The 23,926-nt window shown below is 40.3% G+C and overlaps 1 protein-coding gene across 1 annotated transcript; it reads right to left on the bottom strand.

Moving 5' to 3' along the window:
* Positions 1–2,074: 2,074 nt before the first annotated feature.
* Positions 2,075–21,250, bottom strand: wnt9a (wingless-type MMTV integration site family, member 9A). The gene is given in 6 exon segments (XM_063886819.1): positions 2,075–6,148; positions 6,151–6,186; positions 6,189–6,441; positions 8,348–8,610; positions 8,808–9,067; positions 21,045–21,250. Coding segments are annotated over 6 exon segments (1,335 nt in total). The 3' UTR covers positions 2,075–5,831.
* Positions 21,251–23,926: the final 2,676 nt, after the last annotated feature.

The raw sequence follows: 23,926 nt of genomic DNA, 5'->3' as shown, positions 1-23,926 counted from the left end.
AAGAAAGCAATCTGAAATGTTGAACCATCGAACCAAGTGAAATTGTTTATTTTGCCACAAGTTTTGATGAACCTGCATATTGAGCTATACATGTACTGCCACTCTGTATCCAGTTTCCATATCTCACACAACTAAACCGACATACTCCGAAAAGGTGGCACACTTACATCCTGTGCAGCAGGGTGATGCTGGAACAACAAATCATCTGCCATTTCCAGCAGTCCAAGAATTATCTCACTATTCGCTCTTGCTTAACAGCCCTGAGCATGTCCGAGCAGACCAGAGGATGAAAGTGGGAATGGGAGGTAGTCAGGAGTAGGGTTGGGGGGCAAAGTTTACTTGATTTTCTTTCAGTATGCGTTTTTGTTGCACCCACTTCCTTCATGGTAACAGCTGTCAAAACGTTGTCGGATTACAGTGCACCGCAAAGTTACAGCTCATATTAGAGCCTGGTACAGGGCAGGAAGTTAGGAGGAGTCCAGCAGCGGGGTACATTAAAGCCTCTCAGGTTCTCAGAGCAAAGCAGCTAGGACCCATGGGAGGAATAGCTAACACCAATAGGGTGCTTCTCCTGCACTGCTAATTTAGGTACACGCGTAAGGGATATCGAGGGCTTTTCCACTGATGTTTTAGGTATTAGAACAGATATACACCATAATTGTGTATTGTTTTCTCAACAGGATGTGAAGTTCCTATTCATGGCCCCGGATCACAAAACCCCCTTTTTCCTGGATTAGTTGAGCTTCAGAGTTTGTATGATGAGGCCACAAGATATTTGTAACATTGTTGAGAGAGAAAACTCCCTGAAATCTCCACTCATCTGTTGGGGGAATAGAGCCCGTTGAAATAACATCAGTTCAGCAGTGTAATTCTCCAGCACATACGTACGTCCCTACGCTGTAAAACCAAAACAGAAATGTTGCACTAAAGAGTTTCAAAGTTACTTTGACATTGAACTAAAACATCACTGCCATGGTACTGTGCAGTGTAATATAACAGGGGCCTTGATAATCAGTTTACACTAAATCAATATAACAAGTCATAGCAAAATTAAGTTGATCCTGCATGAAACTGTGAAAATCCAAAAACGTCTGTATCAGATTCCCATAAACACTTAACCTCAACAATGACGTCTGATTACATAGAAGGAAGGCGTTTTTGCTGCAGTCACTATCAAGAAATGAGCCGCAGACATTTTCCCAGCCAGTTGAGAGGTTTAAACAGGAGACTTTCTGGTCATTTCCTATCATAATTGCTGCTGTAGCAAAGGGGAAAACCCCTAAAGGACTGTAGCTTTTAAAGGTTCTGTGCCTGTAAATGTATGAATAATAACGAACACACAAGGTTTTTTCATTTGTTAAATTTGAAGTTTTGGACAAAAGAAACTCAACTCAAGTTCAACTAACTTGCTTTCTAGCAATTTTCGACTTTATCACTTTAGTTAGACGGATAGAAATACTTTATTGATCCCAATTTGGGAAATGTTTGCGTTCAGCATGACTAGAAAGAATAGGTGATTTTGTAATGACAACTTTGCAAACTTTAGCATGTGACAGCATCTAAAGCTCCACAAAGAGTCAGAAAGTGCACCTTGAGTCATCTTCTAGTGTAATAATGCAAATGTATTTGGTAAAGTCTGTGAGTTGTTGTCAACTTTATACCATTTATGTTTGCAGCAATGTGCCTCTGAAGGGCTGTACATAGATTATCATTGATAATTTAGTCTATAAACTAAATATTGACGAGAAATGCTCACTGCATTGCCTAGAGCCAAATAACACATGTACATGAGTATTTTTATTATGGCATTATCACTCCTAATCCTAATCAAAAGTACACGAATTAAGTGAAAGCTTGAATTTAGATAAGAACTTGCAGTCTTATTAACTTTTATTTTAATCTTGTGCATTATTTTATAATGTAATCAACTTGGATAAGCACTACATTTGCCAAACCAAACCATTTTTAAACCATCAATGAAACCCAGTTTTATAATATCACATTCCTGAGGGTCATCGACTCCTAAAACCAAATGCTCACAAAACACTTCAAATGAATGAAACCACACGTAAAATAATTTAAAAATTCATTTATTATTTCAGATTTTTTTCGCCTTTGTTATACAAAGATGTTAAATAACTTAAATACATTCTTACCAGTCATTTGTGATCTGTTTATACCTACAAGCTATACACATGAGGTAGAGGAAAATAATTTAGGGTTCCCATAAGACATGAATAGGTGAACATGGATGAAGCTTTGCTGGTGTAGTATCATCACAAAGAGCAATACATGGTTGATGTGTTTTACACACAGTACAAATCCTAACAAAAAGTACATGTAGATGCAAAGTGATCCAAAGGTGGTAGGAACTAGTCCACGATGATGCATCATAGTTTGTAATGCATTGTATGGTGATGGCCAACATTACAAAGTACTTTCACAAAAAAAATTGATTATACAAACAGATTTAATCCTATAAAAAAGATATTGTTGATGACTGTGATTGTGTTTGAATACTCTCAAGACTGTCATGATCGTGTGCATGAATAATAGATGGCTAAAAGTGAGTTTATCTCTAAATTTGTTAGGATTTGTTAGTGCTCAGATAACAGCGAATGATGAGATATGTAATGTAATATGTTCAAAGTATACACTGCTTCTCAAAGCCTCAACCCCAAAATTAGGAACATACACCCAAAGGAAAAACAGAGTAAAAAATACAAGATATAAAATCAATTTAGACTTTGACGTTATTTACACTAAACACATGCTCATAATATATTTAAAAATAATTTATCTTTTATTTTTTTTCTACAAAACAGAATTTTGTACATGATCCGCTGACGACTCAACAGTGCAGAGTTTTGGATTTGAGAATATGGATGACTGCCCAACTGGCTGCTGCATCATGCTCCTTTTTTTTGGGCCTATGTACAATCTATAAACAAACAAAAATGCACTCAGTGTGCATTTGGTATTCCTGTCATGCCTGTTTTGAATCAGCTCAATAGTAGAGAACCTCGGTGTGTTTAGGCGAAAGATTGTGGAGAACGCTCACACCGAATGCTGTGGGAAGCAGGCATTTATGCTTCAGGTCTCAGCATAGCTATTATGGTTTCCATGTAGCGTGCAAAGTTCTATGTATATGTTTTGACCAGTCTTTATTTGGCATGCCTCCTCATATCAAAATGCTTGGAATTCATCTCCTCAGAACAAATATTCCATGCAAGGCTTTCTTCATAAAGCATGCTACTGCTGTCAAGGACTGTGCTTATTCTTTAACCATTTTTAAAGACTTGTACCATCTCGTGAAGGTAAAAGCTACTTGTAAGTTAGTTTGTCGTGGTGCTGCATTGTTGATTACAATCTGTAATCGTGTTGTTAGAGCAGCTGTGTGCTGCTTCCTCTAAAGTCTCACCCTAATGTTTCTTAATGCTACCAATTTCTGTTTCAGTTGCTTGTGAGAGTTGAACATGTGCCTCACTTTTGTCTTTATACCACAGGAGAAGAAACTGTTTTTACTATTTACAATTTAAAGAAAAGAAAAAAAAAATCTGCACTGCACTGTATCCATAAATACAGATCTTAAAATACTTTAAAGGGCTTTGGGGCTTCAGTGCGTAAATGGTGCTATAATACAAAGCTGTGTCCCTCACTCAGTAGTTAATTCACACCAAGGCATATCTTATAGTATATAACATAATGTTCTCAGAAGTGGTGAGAATACAATGAAATATTGTTGTTTGCATTGTGTGTTCAGAGACATTTCTTATGTGATTAAACCTTTGATATTATGGTCATATCTTTAAGCAATAGTTTGACATTTTGGAAATGAGCTTATTTGCCTTTTTGCTGGGAGATAGATGAGAAGATTAATACTACGGTCACATGTTTCAAGTGAATATGAAACTACCACCAGCAGCCAGTTAGCTTAGTTTATCTTAGCTTAGCTTAAAGACTAAAAACAGGGAGAAAAAGCTAACCTGACTTTATGTGCAGGTTAAAAAATCTAACAAAAAGCCTTTCTAAAGTTCACTGATTACAATGTTATGTATTATGCTTCCAGATGTAATGGTGGACTAAGCTAATTGGCTAGCTGTGTCCTTAAGCATGATACCAATATCAATATTCTAACTCTCAGCAAGAAAGTAAATAGGAGTATTCCCCAATTGTCAAACTATTGACCTAAATTGTCACTGTCGTTGCATGGCAGGGTTCTGTATGCTGCATTGTGTCAAATGTGTCACTTTGTGCCAAGCAACAATATAAAAATAATTATGAAGTTGTATATAATAAGAACTTTACTCACTTCAGACAAAAGACAGATGATTTGCATTTAGGCATTTGCTGAACATTACACAAATATAAGTCTAATAGAAAATATATTTATACAAGCAATGAAACATATTTATCTTCACTTGAGCAGCTCTGCAGAGAGGTCAAGTTAGATTTCTGTCTCATTTGCCCGTTACTGTTAGACCGATGCAGCTCCCACTGTATGTGCTGCAGATCTATGTGTGTTGAATATGGCTCAATCAAATCACGGCAAGAGGAAAGAAGGATGTGACATGGTAGGGGGTTACAATCCTCCAGTTCTCTGCAGTTTTCTTTACAACTTCAAAGTATAAAACATTAAACAAAAAAAATGTATTTAAGCTCTGCACAGCTCAACAATTTCTGATGCGAGTCACACGCGAACCGTTTGCTGGTCCCCTGTTGCAATTGTGTTGGCTATAACAAGGCCAGAGTCATCCAACTTGGATATTCTATGTTTCTGCAACATTTTTTTCCATTCTATCACAATAGTTTTAGTGGTTTAAGTTATTCCCTGAACATTGGTTCGCTCAAGGCAGAGAATAGCCTAAACTGACTGGTTTAGTTATTTTCTCTTAATGCATTTACTAACATATTCATATTATATTGCTACAAAAAAAAAGGGAAATTCAATTTTTGTCTCCTGTGAACAAGTAGTCCAAAAGGATCTATAAATTATCCACAGCAAGACGACGGACACAAGTGTGCTGCTTTCCAAAGGGCCTTGTCAACATGAATCAAGAAGAAGAACGCGCGAGAACACACAAACAACATAACATTTGTGTGGTTAGTGGTTTGTTTTAACATAGTTAGATAAGTGGCTTGTATAATATCATTACAATATAACTGAATTTATGTACATACATATGCAAACACACAATGTGTGTGAGTGTAAATATGTGCGTGTAGAGTAAATCTTACATCCTGTCTTTTTTTTTTCTTTTTAGCAGTCTCCGAATATGGTTTTTATTGCCATAAAAGTCGTCATTCGAGCCCCCCCACCCACCTCAATATCTATCACATGCTCACGTACAAACACACACATAGAAAGTTTGACAATAACACACACACACACACACACATTTCCTCTTTGGGCAAAACCCCAGAAACCAGTCTGTTGGGGATACTGTCCTTGTGTTGGATCCTCATTTACTGGACGCTAATCTCTGTTTTCTTGTGAAAAGATGCGTTTGGATTTTAGGAAATTAAAAGCTTTCTCTTCAAGGCAAGCCGTGATATATAAAAAAAAAAAGCTTGAGATGTTGACCCAGTTGTCTGAGAAGGTAATTTTGATCTGCAAAGCCCAGACATGGGACTAAAGGACCTCTGTAACCAAACCCACAGAAGTCCCTCAAAGTGCTTATTGCTTCTCCATCGGCTTGCTCCTTTTTAGTTAGCAGGACATTGTCCCGACAGTGTGAGCAAAACCTTGTTTAAGAACAAATCAATCACCCCTTTTCAACACCACCATCTTCACTTGCTCCACTGATCATAGGGGCTGACAGGTCACTGGTTTACCCTTTGCAGGTATAGACCTCTTCTCTCTGCGTGCACTGCTTGCATTCGACATAGCAACACCAGCGCACCTGGCACTGGCAGGGCCGAGTCACCTCCCGACTTTGAGTGTTATGGCCTCGACCGCAGCAGATAGCGTCGCAGTTATTGTCTTTGTAGCAGTTACGAGCTGCTGTGCCCGACGAGTACTTGCTGGGTCTACAAAAACTGGGCGAGTCCTCAATGTGGAGCAAGGCCATAGTGCGAGGGATCTGATCGTTCAGGCCAGGCACAGGCACAGGTGGAGGCGGCTGCTGCTGCTGCTGCTGCGGTGCGGTTGCGGTTGCTCCTGCTGCTGCTGCTGCTGCTGCTGCTCTGCTGCTGCTGCTGCTGCTGCTGCTGTTGCTGCTGTTGCTGCTGTTGCTGCTGCTGCTGCTGTCTCCGGCCTGTGGATATCTCTCCCTCCCCTGTGGCCTCATTGGTGGAGCTGCCGACCTTACTGGTGTTCTCATAGAGCAGCTTCAGGTTCGCTCCAATCTCGTGGAAAGGCAGCAGCTGCCTCCAGCAGGTCCGGACGGTGCAGGAGCCGGAGACACCGTGGCATTTGCAAGTGATGTTTCCCTTGGTTACCTGGTTCAGAAACAATGAAATATTGTTAACTGGCATGACACATTAAATCATGCTATTTCATTTCATGAGTCTTTGTTTGGTAAGCAGAATTTCAAAGAGCCAAATTACCCAAAGATGCTGACAATCAGAGGGCTGTGGTTTGGGAGTAATGTCAAGACACTATGGGAAATGATTATTATCACTATGACGTTCACTGCTCTGTCTCTCTCTGATTTCATATTTAAACAAATGCTCCACATATTGCATATGAACTATTATTTATATGATTCAAAACGAGAACAATGTTATACTTGTCCAATTAAGAGCAATAGAATATTAGCTTGTGTGAAGCTGGATTTTTGTTATTTTAACTAACATTTTGATCAAACTCTATGATAGCAATCAGGATAAGTGATGGGAGGATTTAAGGAGAAACACTTTCAAATAGACAATGGAAAAGAGTTGATCAACCATAATCTTCTATTATATAGTAACCTAGAGTCATGCAAACAGTTAAAAGAAAAATAATAGTAGAGAAAGTCCTCTCAATATAAAATTGTACATAATTGCAAGTGAAACATGGGCATTTTGAGCAAATGTGACCACAAGCACATTACTTTAACACAACTTGACCTCTTTGTGGTCAGCCAAAGTTCATTTCAGCATCAACCACAGAGTAAAAGCAGTGTGTGTGCAAAAATCAATGACAAAAACACATTGTCTTAGCAGTTTGGATAGCATCTACAGTTCTTTTCTCAGACTGCGAAAGAGATCGGGAACAGGAAGCGCATATTCATCACACCAGCAGGTCAAGAAAATTTGATAGGTCAGCTTTTTAATGTCGGGGGGGATGCAGAGGCTAGCACATTCCAGCTACGTCCTCCCGTGTGGGAATTCGTCCCGAACGACTGTGGTGTACCTCACTACATGTGCAAATCACCACGAAAAAAAGGAGCAAAAACAACGTTGTAAATCTTCTATCACAAATGAAATCTCCTCAGAGAGAATTTTGGAATGCCAAGCAGAAAAGGAAGAGCCTGCTTTGGTCTTTTAGGAGAGTTTTGTATCTGCTAACATTTGGGAAGTGTGCCTATGCTATAATTCATTTCGAAACCAAAATGAAAATGGCTACAATACGAGAAAAAAGCAAATGATTCCAGACCATTAGTTTGCTTTGGCCTGACAAACTAAAACCATTCCCTGCTTTTTTATTTTACTATTAAAAACAATTCCAAGATGAAAAACCCCATATTTGCATATTTGCTTACCACCAACAATTTCAGAATTTTGCCAAGGCAGAAATGTGAGTCATTTTCACTCCGCAATCTAGGAGAGAAAACCAATATTGACCAACTAGCACTTTAAGATATCACCAATAGTAAAGTGGCAATTAGTCTAATCAGTTAAGGTTTCTTTTTTCCAAGTTTCTTAGAGATACATTTAACTTTACACATTTTTTTCAGTAATTGTACTATCCCAAGAGGGTTCTCACACCAGCACTGTAACGTTTAAACTCAAGCATTACCAGAGATATGGCACTACAGTATATGTGGGATAAGGCACTCATGACTTGGCACTTCAAGCTGTTTTCTGTTTACAAAATTGCACAGAACTCAGTCTCTATTATATTATCGCAGTTTTCCCACAGTTAATCTGATTTGTGTGAGTTTATTTAAATACTATCTCTGACTCCAAATAAATTCTGATCCCATTCAAACAGTTTTCTCTGTGTCCTGGTTTGCCTCATGGGTATGGTATATGACATTTCAAATTATGACTTTAATAAAAGGCAAATAAGGAAGACTGGTGGTAATTTTGCATTGTTTCATCCTCAGTTTTACGGTTTTTCCAGAGCCAAATAAGACTTTATACCAGGGCAGCTATCGTGCAGCGCCCGGGGTATACCAATGCTAAGTCGCAAGCTTACCTTAATGCCCACATTTGTGTTGTGCATGTCCACACGTGCGCGCAGGTCCTTATTGGAGCGTTTGCCCAGGAAGTCCTTAACAAACTTGTTTGCATATTTGATGTTGTCTCCACAGCCTCCCCATTGCCAGGCCTTGCGGTTTTCCAGGTCCGGGGCCTCGTCACACGTGCAGCGCTCCATGCGTCCTGCGCTGCAAGCTTTAGCCATCGCATGGGTTAGTCCGGCGGAGGAGATGGCATACAAGAAGGCTGTCTCTTTAAATCCTGGAAAAGACACATTGCACAGTAACAAATGAGGGGCAGGAACATAGAAAAGAGTCTGGTGCTACATCTGTTTTAAAATGTTAAGCACTGGAGAGTAAAATACAAAGATACTTCAGTTATCTTTCTAGTTGTGCAATATTGGTGAGGGACAAAGTTTGTTTTAGAAGTTAAAAAAGAGAGGGTAAGTGCATATATACCTCTCTTCAGTATGTTGGCTCGGTGGCGTCCCTCTAAGGGGCAGTTCCACCTCTCAAAGCGAAATTGGTATTTGCATTCCATGGCGCTCATGGTGATGGCCTCTCTCAGGGTCTCTGCCACACCCGGGTCTCGTCTGCACATCCTGCGCTGCTTCTTTTCCAGTTTGAGCCGGTCACACAGCTTGTAGTGGGCCCTGCCCACGTTCTCCTCTGGTAGAGAGTTCAGTGGCAGGATAGACAACGGTTCATTACCTGTCAACCTGCAGGGAAAGATCACAGTTAACACACTGCACAGAGAGGGGGTGGATTCATCTTGATAAAGGATGCTGACCTTCCTGGATAAACAATAAGAGTTGCAAAGATATACTACATAAACAGCTCAGGAAGCGTAGCTGGGGCATATAATGCTCAGAAGTTTGGTTAATGTTCAAATGATTTCAGCTGTTCAGTGGTTAATGTTCAGAGGAAATCAGCATTTGCTCGAGATTGAGATCAACCTCCAGCACAGGCGTGTCTGTGTATAGAACAAATTCTCCACAGAGGTGGATGAGTTCTTACTTTTCATAAGAGGTTCCTGACAATGTTTTGTCCCCGTTTTAGACCTCACACAGTAATAAAGTCAAAGACCAGCAGCTCACTACCTAATATATTGAGAATTTAGGATTGAGATTACAAATTGTATACGTAACAAAGCATTCAGTGTATGTGGGGACATGTTTTAAACAATGGCATTCAGTGAACGTGACAGTCATACCACAAGCATGTGAAACAGTAGCCAGCGAATACTTGGTTTAATATTTATATCGTGTCCTAAGGGGGGGAATGTCACTCACAACAGCGTTGTATAGGTTTAAACATGATCACACAGCAGGATTTACACTCTCATTATAGAAGCCCCATAACAAAAGCGCAGTATTCGGACCTTAAAGCTGCGATCCATTTGAAATATAACAAGCAGGAGATTCAGTTCTAAACACGGTATGGAGAACATGTGGTAGACTTGCACTCCTTTTGTCAGTTTATTTAAGGGAAGCGTATATAAAACACACAAAGCGAGGACTGCCACATAGCTGGCAAAACCGACGACCAGCGTTCTGAGGTTGTGATGGGGAGAGCAGAGCATTACTTTCATAAACACACACAGGGGACATGACTGTCAGCCTGTGACCATTTTGGTCACACCATCTGACAGGATTGGCACCGTAGTTGTTCATTATGTGGCGTTTCTGGCCTCCTTAACACCCTTAAAGTGAAACTGAAGAATAAATGGATTTACAGAACTCACAAAAGCACACGACTTCTAGCCAACGTGCCTTTGCAGACGGACATTGAAAGGACACTTTTGTATATAGATGGACACTTATCTAATGCAGAACTAATACAATGTAGGACTACTACTTTTTGCTTTTGCTGTATAATAAAGGGTTCAATTTGAATCTTTGTAAAATTTGAGGAAAAACAAGAATCAAAGCACTCAGTTTTTCAAATGTCTCGATAGATACATTTCAAACATATACAGAAGTGATAAAGCAACAACATCAATCGTTTCAATCCTTTTGTGCATGTATAAAGGGTAAAACTACCAAATAAAAAGCCACAGTAAAGAGGAAATCTGGATAGATTGAGCAACCATTGTGAAAGAAAATATGTTTGTGCAGAGCACCTGCTGGATGTCCACACCAGTTTAGTTAATGGAGCAGAACTGTTGATAAGTGATCCACATTACTTACAATTTTGACTTCATTATTGTTTTTCTGAGAAGATTCTGACACCACTCATATTCACTTCAGCCTCTAGCACAAGGTCACAAGAGATCTTCAACAAGAGATGTGTTTTAATAAGTCCAACAACTGACTGAAAAGTTTCCCTCGAGACAATACAAATGGATTTAATAGTTCACATATGTTATAAGATGTTGTCTTTAAGATGCATTCAGGACCTGGCTAAAAATCCAAGCAGTCAAATCAAAAAGGATCAGGATTTGCTTTCATATTGGGTCAAATGGTTTCCTTTTTACAAAGTGTGTTTGCATTTTCTTTACTTGTCTGACAGCTATGGATTTTCAAATGGAAACCTGGCAAGCTGCGTCTTGACAGACATTGCTCTCCCAACACACTTAGAGAGTTAAAAAAAAAAAAGTTTGGTTTGAGGCGCACAGAGCGAAGCATACCCAATGCACGAAATTGTCTCGCTGTGAATATAATTTTCCTCTTATGTGTCTAATGCTTTGTTAAAATCCACGCTGCCAACAATGCCAAGAAAACATATTCAAAGTGCCAAAAGAAACAATTCCAGCTGACCCGGTATGTTACATATGACTGACAACCGTTCCACAACACTTTTATGGCAAGCAAGCAGTCAGGGATTGAATGATGGCGCCACGTGGGATACCTGCCCAAGTTCACTTGAAACACCAGTGGGAAATTAAAAACCATGTGAAGACATTCAAGACATATTGTAAATTCACACCAAGAGCCAGTGTGTTATTTCATGTCTGCAATTTTTTTTAAACAATAGACACATGTATTATATAAAGCTTAGCAAATAGATTCAACCTACAAATGGTGTTCCTAATTTACTCAATACCACCAGCATGATGTGCACATTCCTTGGTAAGGCATGCATAGTAACTCATATCAGCGTCAGATCTTCCAGAGGCGCAAAACAAGAGACCATTAGAGTGACAGGCCTCAACTGTCTGTGTGACATTCGCCTGTTTAAGACAAGAAGATGTTCTAAGAGGAGCTGGAGGGAGGCCAAAGCTGACATGACACTGATCTCAGGGCTACCATGTCTGTGGCTTGCATATTTCTAGCTAGTTGCAAAGAGAGCCTGGAGGCAAAGCATGGGGGGAAGAGATTAGAGAGCGGAGAAACACTTTTGGTCTCAAGAGAAGGAACTACTGGCCATGTCTCGCTGTTGTGCAGAAAATAATCAAATAGTATCACAGATGTACACTGATCCATTGTTTCTGTCTATATAATATCTTATTCTGGATGCCATTTGATTTTCACAAGATTCATAGCAGAGTTCACGTCAATCATTCCTCTTTATGCAGGACCGTAACGTCTGCTGTCACACAAAAGGGTCACACATTCCAATATGGTGATCTGCAGAAACAAATAAAATATCACTCTGCTGTTTGCTGAAAAATGAACTCATTCAACTCACTGAGAGGAAAAGAGAATTGGAAAACAGCACAAGGGCTGAATTTCAAATTATTACAAATTTGAACTTGAAATCTTCGGTCAAAAGGAAATCATTTGTGTCAGGAGGGACTTTAGAGATTTATTATTTCCGTACTCTGAAAGCACCAGACAGGCCTACAATTCGTTGTAAGGCAGTTGAATTGTGTTTGAACGACATTCATTTGTGAGTTTTCCTATCAAGATGAGTACTTTTATAAGAAAAAGTGGAAAGACAAACGTCATCTCTGACAATTCTCTTTTAAATATAGGGTACCGCTTCTTAATTATGGAAAGGCTTTCTGCATTGTGACAAATTACTTTAATAAGGGTTAATCAATGATTTAATATAGCTTTTCCATGAGTTGTGGGATATGAAATGTCAGAAAAACAGTAAAGGAGCTCCTGGCAACATCTTAAATAAGGTGGTTATGTCCAAACATTTGACCCATTAAAAAAATTATGTAAGCACAATTGGAGCATTATTGCTCAAAATGTAAAACACCAAAGAGAAAACGTAATTTATCCTGGCCTGACAATGCTACATTTATCTGATAATTGATATATAAACTAAGTCATTGGATGCCTCTGATTAACCCTTTTGAAAAGGGTGCAATTAAAGGCAACACAAACATTTCCGAAAGATGAGGTGACCTACACGGTATCACTGCCACACTGATTTAGAAAGTAAAAACATGTAACTGTGTATTTTCACATGATGGACCATTTTGTGTAGGTGTTTTTGTTTGAGGTGTTGTTTGACGTGTTGGCACAGCAACACAAATTACACGTGGAATACAACACCAACGTATAAAAGTCATTATTATCGTATGTGAGGTCGGATTCTTGCTGATGTTTGCTCAGCTTTGCTTTTTTCCATTTACACACTTGCCTCTACACACTCCTCGCAGACAACACTGACCCACTCTCACGCTGCGCCTCCTCCACTGTCTTTCACTTAGTAACACCGGCGTTTGTTTAGTCCTTTCTCTCTCCCTTTCAGCACCTCCCATTGCCCGTGACATTTATGTTATATACATTTTCCAATGCAGTGGGTTGAGGGAAAACAGCTCGTTTCACACCGTGGAGCCTCAAAGTCGATCCCTCGAGGAAATCATTGACTAGCGCCAAAGTTCGCCATCAGCACTACCTCTCCGGCTTTACATTACAGGCCTAGCAGTGACTCCCAGCTGGTAAATCTGCTCGTTCTTCTCTGGTTTGGAATGTAAACAGTTAAGATGGTGTAATAGGACCTAGACTATCTTTTATATGCAGGTCTGCTCTGAATACACATGACTTTGTGCACTGCTGTTATACATTTACTAACACAAACATAAACAACATAAATAAAGGTGGTTCAGTTCATGTGGTACAGATTAATCTCAGGAGGATAAAGCAATCCACATAGCACTAACTCTACAAGTATACTAGCACTGACATACTATGAAGAATGATTATTTCCAAAGGAAAGGCTCTCTTTGTTGTTTTTAACTTTAAAACTAAGCATTTTAAAATGTTGGAATTAATAAGCCAAGTTACCAAAGCAAACAGATTGCTATTTTTCAGATTTAGAAATAAGAAAACAGAAAAGAGTTTTTGGCATTGTCAACCAGTGTCTGTTTATCATCTTCACTCTACAGTTGCTGGCTCCATTTGTGTATATAGTTACAATATAGACATGTGTGTGCATGCGTGCATGTGCACTTGCATATAGGCACTTACTACCTTAAGTCAACACCTACAAGAGTCAGTCGTGGCTGAACGCGCCCAGGCTGAAAAAGCACAAAAGCCACAGCTTCTCCATCAGCCTGAACTTGCAGGTTGTGTGGTCTGGTGTCTCCTAGATCACAACTTAGCCCCCCTCCTCCTTCTCCTTCTTTTTCCCTCTTCTCCAAACTTTCCCTTTTCCCACTGGTCAATTACTCTAAACGAATGCCAATCATTCTGTCCAGCTGGTGGCTCAAAACAAAGCCTCCTGTAGACAAAACCACCGCTGTCTGCGGACGTAACCTGCACAAGACAATGACGGACATGAACATGTGTCCTGGAACAGTTCAGCTGTCATGAAGACAAACTACTGTGCTCACCTGAGATTACTCTGTACATATCTTTAAAAATCAAACATTTTGTTTTTGTAGGAAATTAAACCTGCCAGTGCAGATCTCCTTTTTTCCCTTTAACTTTTTACTCCTGCCTTCAGAGTGTTTAAAATGCTGCTTTTTGGGAGAAAAAAGTGTCTGCTTTTCTCAGAAATGTTGGATGAACTTCAGACCACCCTGCCCAAGTCCCATCTGGTGTATCACAGCACAGGCTATGCCAGAGGTTGTAGGAATGTGAGTGTGTGTGGTGTTTTCCCTCTGGCCCACTCTAACTATAGCTGACAATGTGCTCCACAGCTTAAACTTGAATAATTGAAGAAACCATGAATCAGTGTCAAATGACTCTCCGGTACATGGAGTTTCCAGGGTATTGTCTACCTCCAAGACGTTTAAAAAAGACAAAATCATGCACAGAACTCAACTCAAATGTCTCCCCAACAGCCAAAGTGACACCGTCAGTTGCCCAAGTCTTGAAACCCAGAAATAGGGGAAAGAGTAAACGGTTAAGTATAAGGCTAAAATAAGATTAGTCACTGGTTGAAAGCACTGGGTGTTGTGACTACTCCTAACAAGCTGTGGCTGACACAGTACAGTAACATGACAAAACGACTTTGAAAACAAAGTGGTACTGGCCTGGGACTTAGTAAGTCATTATTAGTTGAGTAATGAGCTTTTCTGCGCAGTGGGGATGCTATGCAACGTCTAGAAGCACAGCTATTCACAGTGTGAGGGGGGAAAGTCCGCTATCTTGAATGACTTCACAGGATATGACCCAATGTTATATCATCTGCTGTCCCTTCTGGTCATTTACAACCCACATAAGTCGTGTCAGACTACTCCCACTAATTGACTGATTGGGTAGAGTTCCTGAGCAACTGTCTTGATATTCTAAATGTGAATGACGATGCACTGGGCATATTTTCTTTGAAGTTATTGTATTCTCAGTTAGTTTTCCACCCCAAAAGTTGCAAAATATTTTTGTTTCAAGTCATAAAAAAAGGGGAAAAGTTACTGTTGAACCTCATTTTTAATCCGCAGCTGTTAATGCGAGCGCTGGTAGCTGAGCAGTAGGACTACAGGACTTGGGTTTGGGAATGGGAGTGTGGGGCATGGTAAGAGGTTTAACTGCTATGTGAGAACTCAAGGCTTCTAAGGTCAGCAGCTCAGTTATAGTCACTGTGTGACTGGCACAGATTGGGCGTGCAGCAGTGTCCGCATGACTCCCCTGTTCTAGCCTACACCATGGCACAGAGCAGCCCTGTACCAGCGCACCGACCAAACACGTTCAGGCACACATACTGTACTTAGCTCTCACCGGTTCGCACATGCAGACACAAGGCCCAGACTATGGTAATTTGGCAAGAGACTGTTGGTTTGACGGCTAACTGTTAAGCAGACAAGTAAAAGTGTTCAATGGAAATGTCAGGTTTGGTAATTCCTTCTGTACTGGGCGAAAGGCACTCCTTTGAATAAACTGAGCGTGCAAAGTCAAACCGCAAAATCCAAAACAAAACACTTGGTGTTTTGAATCACTCATGCCTCAGTAAATACATTGGCTGAGTATATGGGGTTATTTACTCTTACTACTGAAAGATAAGTTGTTTCCTACAACACATATAGAACCCAAATGCAAAACAAAAGCACACAATGTCATTGAATTATTCAAGCTCAAACACTGGCAGTAGTTTTCAAGCCAAAAACGGAAATTGATTTTAATTTGACTCATCTTACAAATATTCCCCAGTAGCAAAATGTCTGTGCATGTACACACAGCTCATTTATCGCCTGGAGTGTCTTTACAACTGACTGTTGAGTTAAGCTGCAGCAAACATTTCATGCAAATAGGGCCATTTTCAACATGAAACAAAAGTATTCATATCAGTGTTTATCTGACTATGTCAATTCTCAAACTTATTCTCAGGCTTTATGAATAAATACACCTTTTGGGACAAACCTTAGTTTATTCAATTACACCCATTTGGCAAACACACACATTTGAATGCAGTACCAGAGTATGTGAGTGCACGTCAGGTCAGGCTTCTTTATCATTGTGTTTATGTAAGATGAGCATCCTGTTAATGTGCAGTTACATTTTAAACATGCGGTTTTGAAGCTGTATGGTCAACTTCCTTTCATCCTTTATGAAATTATTAATCTTTGAAACTAGGAATTTGAGATTAAAATGAAAGACTAAATGTTGGCTTTAGAAAGTTTTAAATTGTGAAAGTTGACACAAACAAAACAAAGTTAGGCATGAAAAATGCAGGGATATTTAATAAGGCTTAAGTAAGGGTTTGTCAATCTCCTAATCTTGGCACATGTGAAGCGCCATGTCTCTCCTATCCCCACAAACCAGGCAGAGAAAACGCCTGTGGTCAAGGATGGAAAACACAGGACATAGCGGTTACGCTAACTAGCATCATCTCATCAATGCCTAACCACTAAAAGTATCTTGAGTCTATATTAGTTTTCCTGTTTTGCAAATTGCCCATGTCTACAGCTCCATCTGCAAAAATCATCATGCGTTACCAACAACACTTCAACAGGATTTTCCCTACCATATCTTCTGACTATCCACCAATGACGTGCACAGCTGCCTGGTGGGAAAGCCCTTTAAAATCAAATATATCTCGGCTGTGGGTTTCTCTGCATGCTGATGACACCAAAACTGTTGTTTTTAGGATCAGAGCAGGCCAAGCACAATTTAAAGGCCTTACCAAACCATGAAATCTTCAAAAATATTCAGTAGAACCATGGTATTATACAATATGAGCCCCATAACAACCCACTGCAGGCACCACTGAAACCTCCATAACAAAGATGTGTACGACTGCAATTTTTGAAAGAAGCAGTAAGGCTGTGCATTAGTTAGGAGAAGACGTAATATAGACGGGAATTCCTGCTTTTTAAGCTGAATTTCAAACACACTTGTTGACCACATCTAAGTGTACACCATTTTTTCTCTTCCTGAATCATTTTTACACAGACTTGGCTGACTTTACATTTGATGTTTTATTATTTAATTTCCCATTCTCAAAAAGGTTACAAAGTGCTGATTGGGGCCCATCCTGCACTCTCAGAAAGTGCTGCACCACCATGTGGCATCCACAGGCATAGCAGGCCTCTAACATGGATGTTATAGAGCAGAACACTCAAAGCAAAGCATGGCTTAGCTCAAATCCGGATGTATCAAACAGAAATATAAAGAAAACAAAGCTCTCTCTTTTCAGAGGCCATGCGGTCTGTTATCTAAGCCTCCAGGTTTGCGTGATCTCACCAGGCTACATGGTCACAGTGCTAGAGCTGAGAGAATCCTATCTTCTTGGCTCACAGTAAAGTGATACCCTTTGAGGTGTGGCTGTAGCCACAGGATATCCTATGAAGTTGGGAAATCCCTCTATCAACGGGGCTCCCCGCCCTTGCTGCACGTCAGGGCTAATCAGTCCTTAAGGCCTGGTAATGAGACGCCCGCCACCACTGTCTGCCAGGCATCGCCAGTCTGAGCCCACACTAACTCTGCTGCTCCTAATGAGTGGTAATCACCCAGCAGCTCCCCACAAACCACTGTAGGGATGCCGGCACGCACATGAGGCAGGCAACCAGAAGACAGGAGGGGAGAAAGAGGAGGAAACCAACCAAATGAAATGTTTACAAGGAGTCCCTTAAAAAACAACTTCAAACATCTCTGTGCTGAGCTAAAGAAATGTGGCTCCTTCAAACTTTAATACTCACTTCTGATTGATACACATCAGGAATTAATTCAGCACTTTGATAAAAAACCTTTTAAAGCTGCAAACTGAAACATCACTCCTCAGTAAATGTACACACATCCCATTTGTTACCATGTTGTTTTTGGCATACTGCCTGACTTAATGGAGTGCTGAAAACAATAGGACCATCTTAAAGAGCATCAGCTCTCTCTCAAGAACAAACTGATGATAGGAGGGTTTAACAATAGTACAGTTATTAAACAGCAAGGAAGAGCAACCACCTTATTTGCTTTTTCCGGATGTTGCGGTGCCTTTGTGATTGGTGAATCAGAGAGGCAGTTGCATGACTGTGGGCAACCTTCCTGTATATGTCGCACATGATCTAAATAAAAACAAAGTCTTGACTAAGTGTTAGGACTCGCATTCAGCACAGTTTACAAGACCACAGAATGACATGCCTTTACCAAAACTCAGATTTAAACCAACACAGTTGTCTCAGAGAGCCCTTTGAGCCCTGGCAGGGTCAACTGAGAAAGCAAATGTCTTCCTCCTCTGACAGATTACACAATATTTCATCAAGGTGCTGTAACCTATTAAGTCAAGTAATGAAAGTTCAGCCAAGATCTCGATTCAAACTCTAATGATAACGGATTAAGCAGAACCAGCACCTGCCATAACAGGCTGAGGGAAAGAAAATGAGTGCTCACATTCTTGTGGCAAAGGATGACAATTTAAGCGGGTGCTTGACTACGCCAGGAATCCCACCCCACCCTCGACTGCGCAGACTATGGGCAGGAGAGATTGTGTTTATGTTACACTTACGCTCCACCGCACTCTGGAAATTGGGTATGCAACATTGACCCTCTATTTTGAGTAAATCAGTACTCAAGAGGCCCTAGGATGCCTCACGCTCATGGAATATTTATTTGAACAGGTTTGTGTTTGTGTGTCCCGAAGTCGAGCAGGACTGTGTCGGAGTGTCAGCAGTGTCAAGTTTCTGGGAAGTTGGCCACTGGGCAGTCACATTTTGTATCTGTGTCACCTGTGCAGACTCTTTCAGTATGTTTCATGTTCCTCAGCTGCAGGGCTAAATCATTCACTGACACTCATTCATATTCCCTCCTCACCGAGCCGTGGAATAATAAATCTGGAGTATCGTAATACCACATGTCTTGCTGCACTACACAGGCCACAGCTAGAGAACAGACTGACAGAGAGAATTGAAAACAAGTGCTAACTGAATAAGTAAATATGCATTACCATTAGGACCATTAAGGTGGATGTGAGTGCCAATTTGGCACGTCAACCTTAATACACATTGCCTGCCAAGGGCGACACTGCTACAGGGAGGGAGACAGAGAAACAGAGAGGAGGGTTACATTTGTCCTTCTAATGCGACTTTGGAGGGGAAACCGAAGACAGAGACAGAGAAAGTATTTGGTATGTGCGTTAGCATTACAGATGATGACGTTTAACTGAGAAGTGCTGAGATATTTCCAGCATATAGAGCTATTACAGGTGCTGTACAGCATGTTTACATCACTCAGATACATGCTAAGACCTCAGTGCAACACCCAAGAGAAAAACATTTACTCAGACGCATTATAAACTGTCATAACCACAACAATCTGGTTAATTCAGATAGATATCAAGAAAAGGAAAAAAACACTCCCAACGCAAGTATTCATTGCTGTTCATTTAATATTTGTTAAAAAAAATGTAACTTTACAGAGTCTTACACCAAAATTAGGAAAGCCTATACATCCCGTAGGAGCTAAGGTCAACAGGTCTAACACACAAGTCTAAAAGGCCCTTAGGGGAAACTTCCTGTGCTCTCTTGCAGATTCACAACATTTCCCAGATCAACTAACACTCCTGGATCCAGCACAACACCCATACCTATCATAAATCTGACTCTGCTGGAAAGGCTTCGATTGTCATCACTGCACAGTCACAGCCATTTGTCTCAGAGCATGTCTGCACTGTTTTCAGCCAAGGGTAGCACTAACAACATCCATCAACACGGATATTTGTAGATACTACGGAAAAGCACCAAGATCTTGTTTGGCTTTTTAGTTTGACAGGCCACCTTAGTACATTTTGTTCTGTCAGTTTCTAAAGATAAGGTGTCATTTGGGGGATTTTGGGATGAAGACAGGTGAAACATGGCTGCTCTCACACCTGACTTGCTGACCTCATTTGAACGACCTTGGTGTCCCTGCAGGGTAATGGTCGTATTTAACTAAAACAGTAAAAAGAAAACTAAAAGTGCAAGTTCATGGGAGCAGGCAAACAGGAGTTCAGTGCATTAGTAGGCACTCTGAAGTGGAGGTCATAGTGGGCTACACCTAAAATTCAAGGCGTTTCCTGGGAATGACTTACTTTGAAATATACACCCCTGTGTTCTTCCTAAATTAAACATTGTTGTGAATATGACATGATTTATGAAACACTTAATTTTTGGGTTTCATTTCCTAACACGTGTTCCAACTGTGTTTTAAAGCTGATGGAGGCAGCAGAAGAGAAAAAGCCTGCCAGAGTTGGGTGATGTTTATGCTGGATGGGGGAATTTTCTGTGCAAGCTGAGCAGACGTTTCGGCCACCAGTTCAGTCAGATTGCTTTATTGTTACCAGCTGTGGAGTCTGAGGCATATACACTCACCTTTCGCTCCGCGGTTGTTTTCAGAGTCGACTAAGGATATGATTTTACAAGTGTTCCAGCAAAATAATCACTCGACCACTACCTGCCATTCAACGCGCCAGGGGTTACTTTACACTGGGCGCTGGCTCAATTATCACGGAGAGAATGAGGTGAGCTCTCCTCTGCCAACATTACGCAGAAGCTGCGTATGGCTACCTGTTATAGATGCTGTGTTAATGGGCTTTCTAAGATACTCTCTGACCCTGCTTGTCACAAAAAAATGTTATTGTCAGCTGCTCCAGTGAGGCCAAATCATGTGCTGACAACCTGCTGCAGCCACCAGCTGCGAGGCCGCTGAGGGCTGCGCAACCGCGGCCAAATGACACCTCGCTGACCCGCGGATATTAATGCAATCAAAACAACTTAGAAAACAAATCAAAGTTGGTTAGAGATGGTTTTAGTTGCAGAATCTTTTAAGAAACCTCAATGAACTGTTTCAGCGGGGTTTAAAGACAAGAAAAATGTTGTTACCTGCTTTTAGGAACCAATCAAATCAATGAAAGCAGCATCATGGACATACTGTAGTGTCTGTTAGTCCTTACCCAAAATAAGCTGCGGTTGGTCCAGGCAAGTTGAGAAGATACACTATGACTGTGAACGATAACCATCCCAGGAGTAGGTGTCCATCCAGCATTTTGCTGCGGCTCCAGGGCAGATCATTTCGTTTCTCCTGAGTAGCTGTGTAAAATCCCTTCTTGAACGTTCAACACTTCTTATACAGAGAGGAGCTGCGCTGTGCTCCTCCCATCAGCAGAGAAGAGAGAGAGAGAGAGAGAGAGAGAGAGAGAGAGAGAGAGAGAGAGAGAGAGAGAGAGAGAGAGAGAGAGAGAGAGAGAGAGAGAGGTGGGGGAGAGAGAGAGTAATATGGCAATACATACAGAGTTGAGCTGATTCACAATTCACTCTCAGGTTTCACACAGATAAATCTTCCCAGTTGCCTTCACTTATGATTGGCATTACAGTTTGTGGGCGTTTTAAGCACCATACCGTGAGTGTTTATGCAGACTGAGGTCAGTCTGAGCTGGCCTGTATATGATCAAATTCTTGTTTACCATCAGTCAGTGACAGTTTATTTCCAGTATGGCAAACCTTGAATTTGTATAATCCAGCAGATGCAGGATAACAGTTATACTAAGCCCATATGGAAGTGTATCAAGTCCATCGCTAAGTAAGATGTTGTAGCTGGACTTTTGCATTTTAAAATAGTTCGTTTTTGTGCAGCAATGGAAAGTAACTAAGTATATTTAGTCCATTATTGTACTTCAACTACAGATCAGACACTGGAACAAGTTTAACACATGTGGACCTTACTTCAAAATCGTTTACTGCTGTTTCCAAGGTTGAAAATTAAGTTTCAAATCGGTATTATGAGATGTTTAGTAGTTTACTGAGTGAGCTATTTCAACATTATACTTTATTCTTTAATTTACAAACTCTCTGACACTATTGTACTTTTTGTTCCACTACGTGTTTCTGAAAACTGGAATTACTTTACAGAATTTCACATATGATTGTAAAATATGATGCATTTTGTGATACGTTAAACCTTCCAATTGTTCTAAATTGAAATTCGCTCCAGCGACAAAAGATAACCTGTGTTCACCAACATGGGCCATATTGCTGTAAAGAAAGAAAGAAAAGTGTCTGTGATTGTTAGAGAGCATTTTGTTCAAATAGATTCTTCTGTCAGTATGCCAGAAGAATGGTAGAAGGTACGATTTTTAATAAGTGTTCTTTTACTTGTAATTGATTATTATAACAATGTAGCGTTGCTGCGTTTATAGTCCACTGTGATACAGTTTTGTTCTGGACAATGCTTTATCAACTGGTTCACACATATGCCCTATAAATCAACATGCCTGTGTTGATTTTCCCTGTCAAAATAGCATCATATATTGCAGAAATGGCTCCATGTTTAGTCGATTTTTGGTTAAAGATTGTCTGTTGAAGTTAAATATCAGTCTGGTCTTGCCTTTTGGAAGGCACAACGATCACTTCTCCTAAACCATGAGTTCATCTGCAGTTCACGGTGAAGAAAGCAAATTTATCCGCAAATATAACTGTAGGCCATTTCGCAACTGTTGAAGTACCCTTTAATCACTTGAAAAATATCATATTGAGCACCATAAATCAATTGGCAAACAATCAATCATTCGGGCAAAGTAATCTGAACCCGTTGGCAGGTCTGCTCTTGAAAATATTTACTCTTCCTACGCATTTGATTGCATAAGATTTGGAGATTAACAAAACATTAAGTTATTGTCACAGAAAAAGATTCTCTAACATGCAAACACTTTACTCAGTCTTAAAAAGTTGCATAGTTGTAAAATGTTATTTAATGTTTTTTTGCAAAACATAGACATAGATGGTTAAATGTCAGTTATTCACAGTAACATTTTGCTTAAGGTGACAGCCCTATTTACAGGTTTATTCTTAAGCGCGGAGCCGTGTTACAGATTTGTTGACTAAGTTGACCTCTTGATTTGTGAATAATATCTACTGACTGTTTGCCAGCTGAGAATATCTTGGGACAACCATACTTAACTCCTGTGTAAACATCTTTCAGTGGCTCAGCTATCACCTGACATCTTTTGTGTCCATACACACCTTGATTGTTGGCACGTAAATAGAGAGAGAGGTATCTGAACTTGGGAAGGGTCCAGGTTTTTCTCAGCTACACCTGGGGAGCACTGCTGCCAGGATTCAGGATGAAGTCTATTAAATCCCAATCTCAAACAATATACAGCCCGTTTATCGCAAACACACAGTCACAGATGAGCCAAGTGGTTTCGCAGGGCCAAGTTTCTGCTTACTGTGTGGGCAAACAAAATGGCACTTCAAAATAGAGATTAAAGTCAGCAAGCTTGATCATTTACAGTTGCTTTTTTCACATGATACTGGATCTCTTGTGATCGCTGAACCGTGAACAGATCACCAATTATTCAGTTTTTGCATGGTGTGTTATCTGAATATGAGTTAGCAGTTAATGCGGACTACCTGCATTGTTGATTTTAAGGCAAAAACTTTACATTGTGTGAAATTTGATGTTGAGTATAAACCTTCAGACAGCAGCCACTTAGCAAAGAGATAGGAAATTGTTGGAAACAGCTAGCTCTGTCAAATTGTAACAAAATCCACCTACAAGCCCTAACATGTATCACTTATTGATACATCATTCGTCCTTATTTTTTGTATCCACTCAACTCCAACGTTTAAAATTCAAACTGAGGGATTTTGTCTCAGGGTTGTAGGTTGGACTTTTTCATGGGCGGTGTGCATGCCACTTTGAAATCTTGAGTCACAGTTTTTTTTAATAATAGCAAAGCAAATATTGCTACTTTTGGACGAGCCACAATTAGTATTTCACCCTATTTCCAGTCTTCATGCTAAGCTAAGCTAGCCAGCTGCTGATTTTCTAAAGGTG

The sequence above is a fragment of the Eleginops maclovinus genome, chromosome 6 (genome assembly GCF_036324505.1).
Source record: "Eleginops maclovinus isolate JMC-PN-2008 ecotype Puerto Natales chromosome 6, JC_Emac_rtc_rv5, whole genome shotgun sequence".
Classification (NCBI taxonomy): domain Eukaryota; kingdom Metazoa; phylum Chordata; class Actinopteri; order Perciformes; family Eleginopidae; genus Eleginops; species Eleginops maclovinus.
The sequence above is the reverse complement of the archived record's forward strand: the minus strand, read 5'-3'. Positions and strand labels throughout refer to the sequence as shown.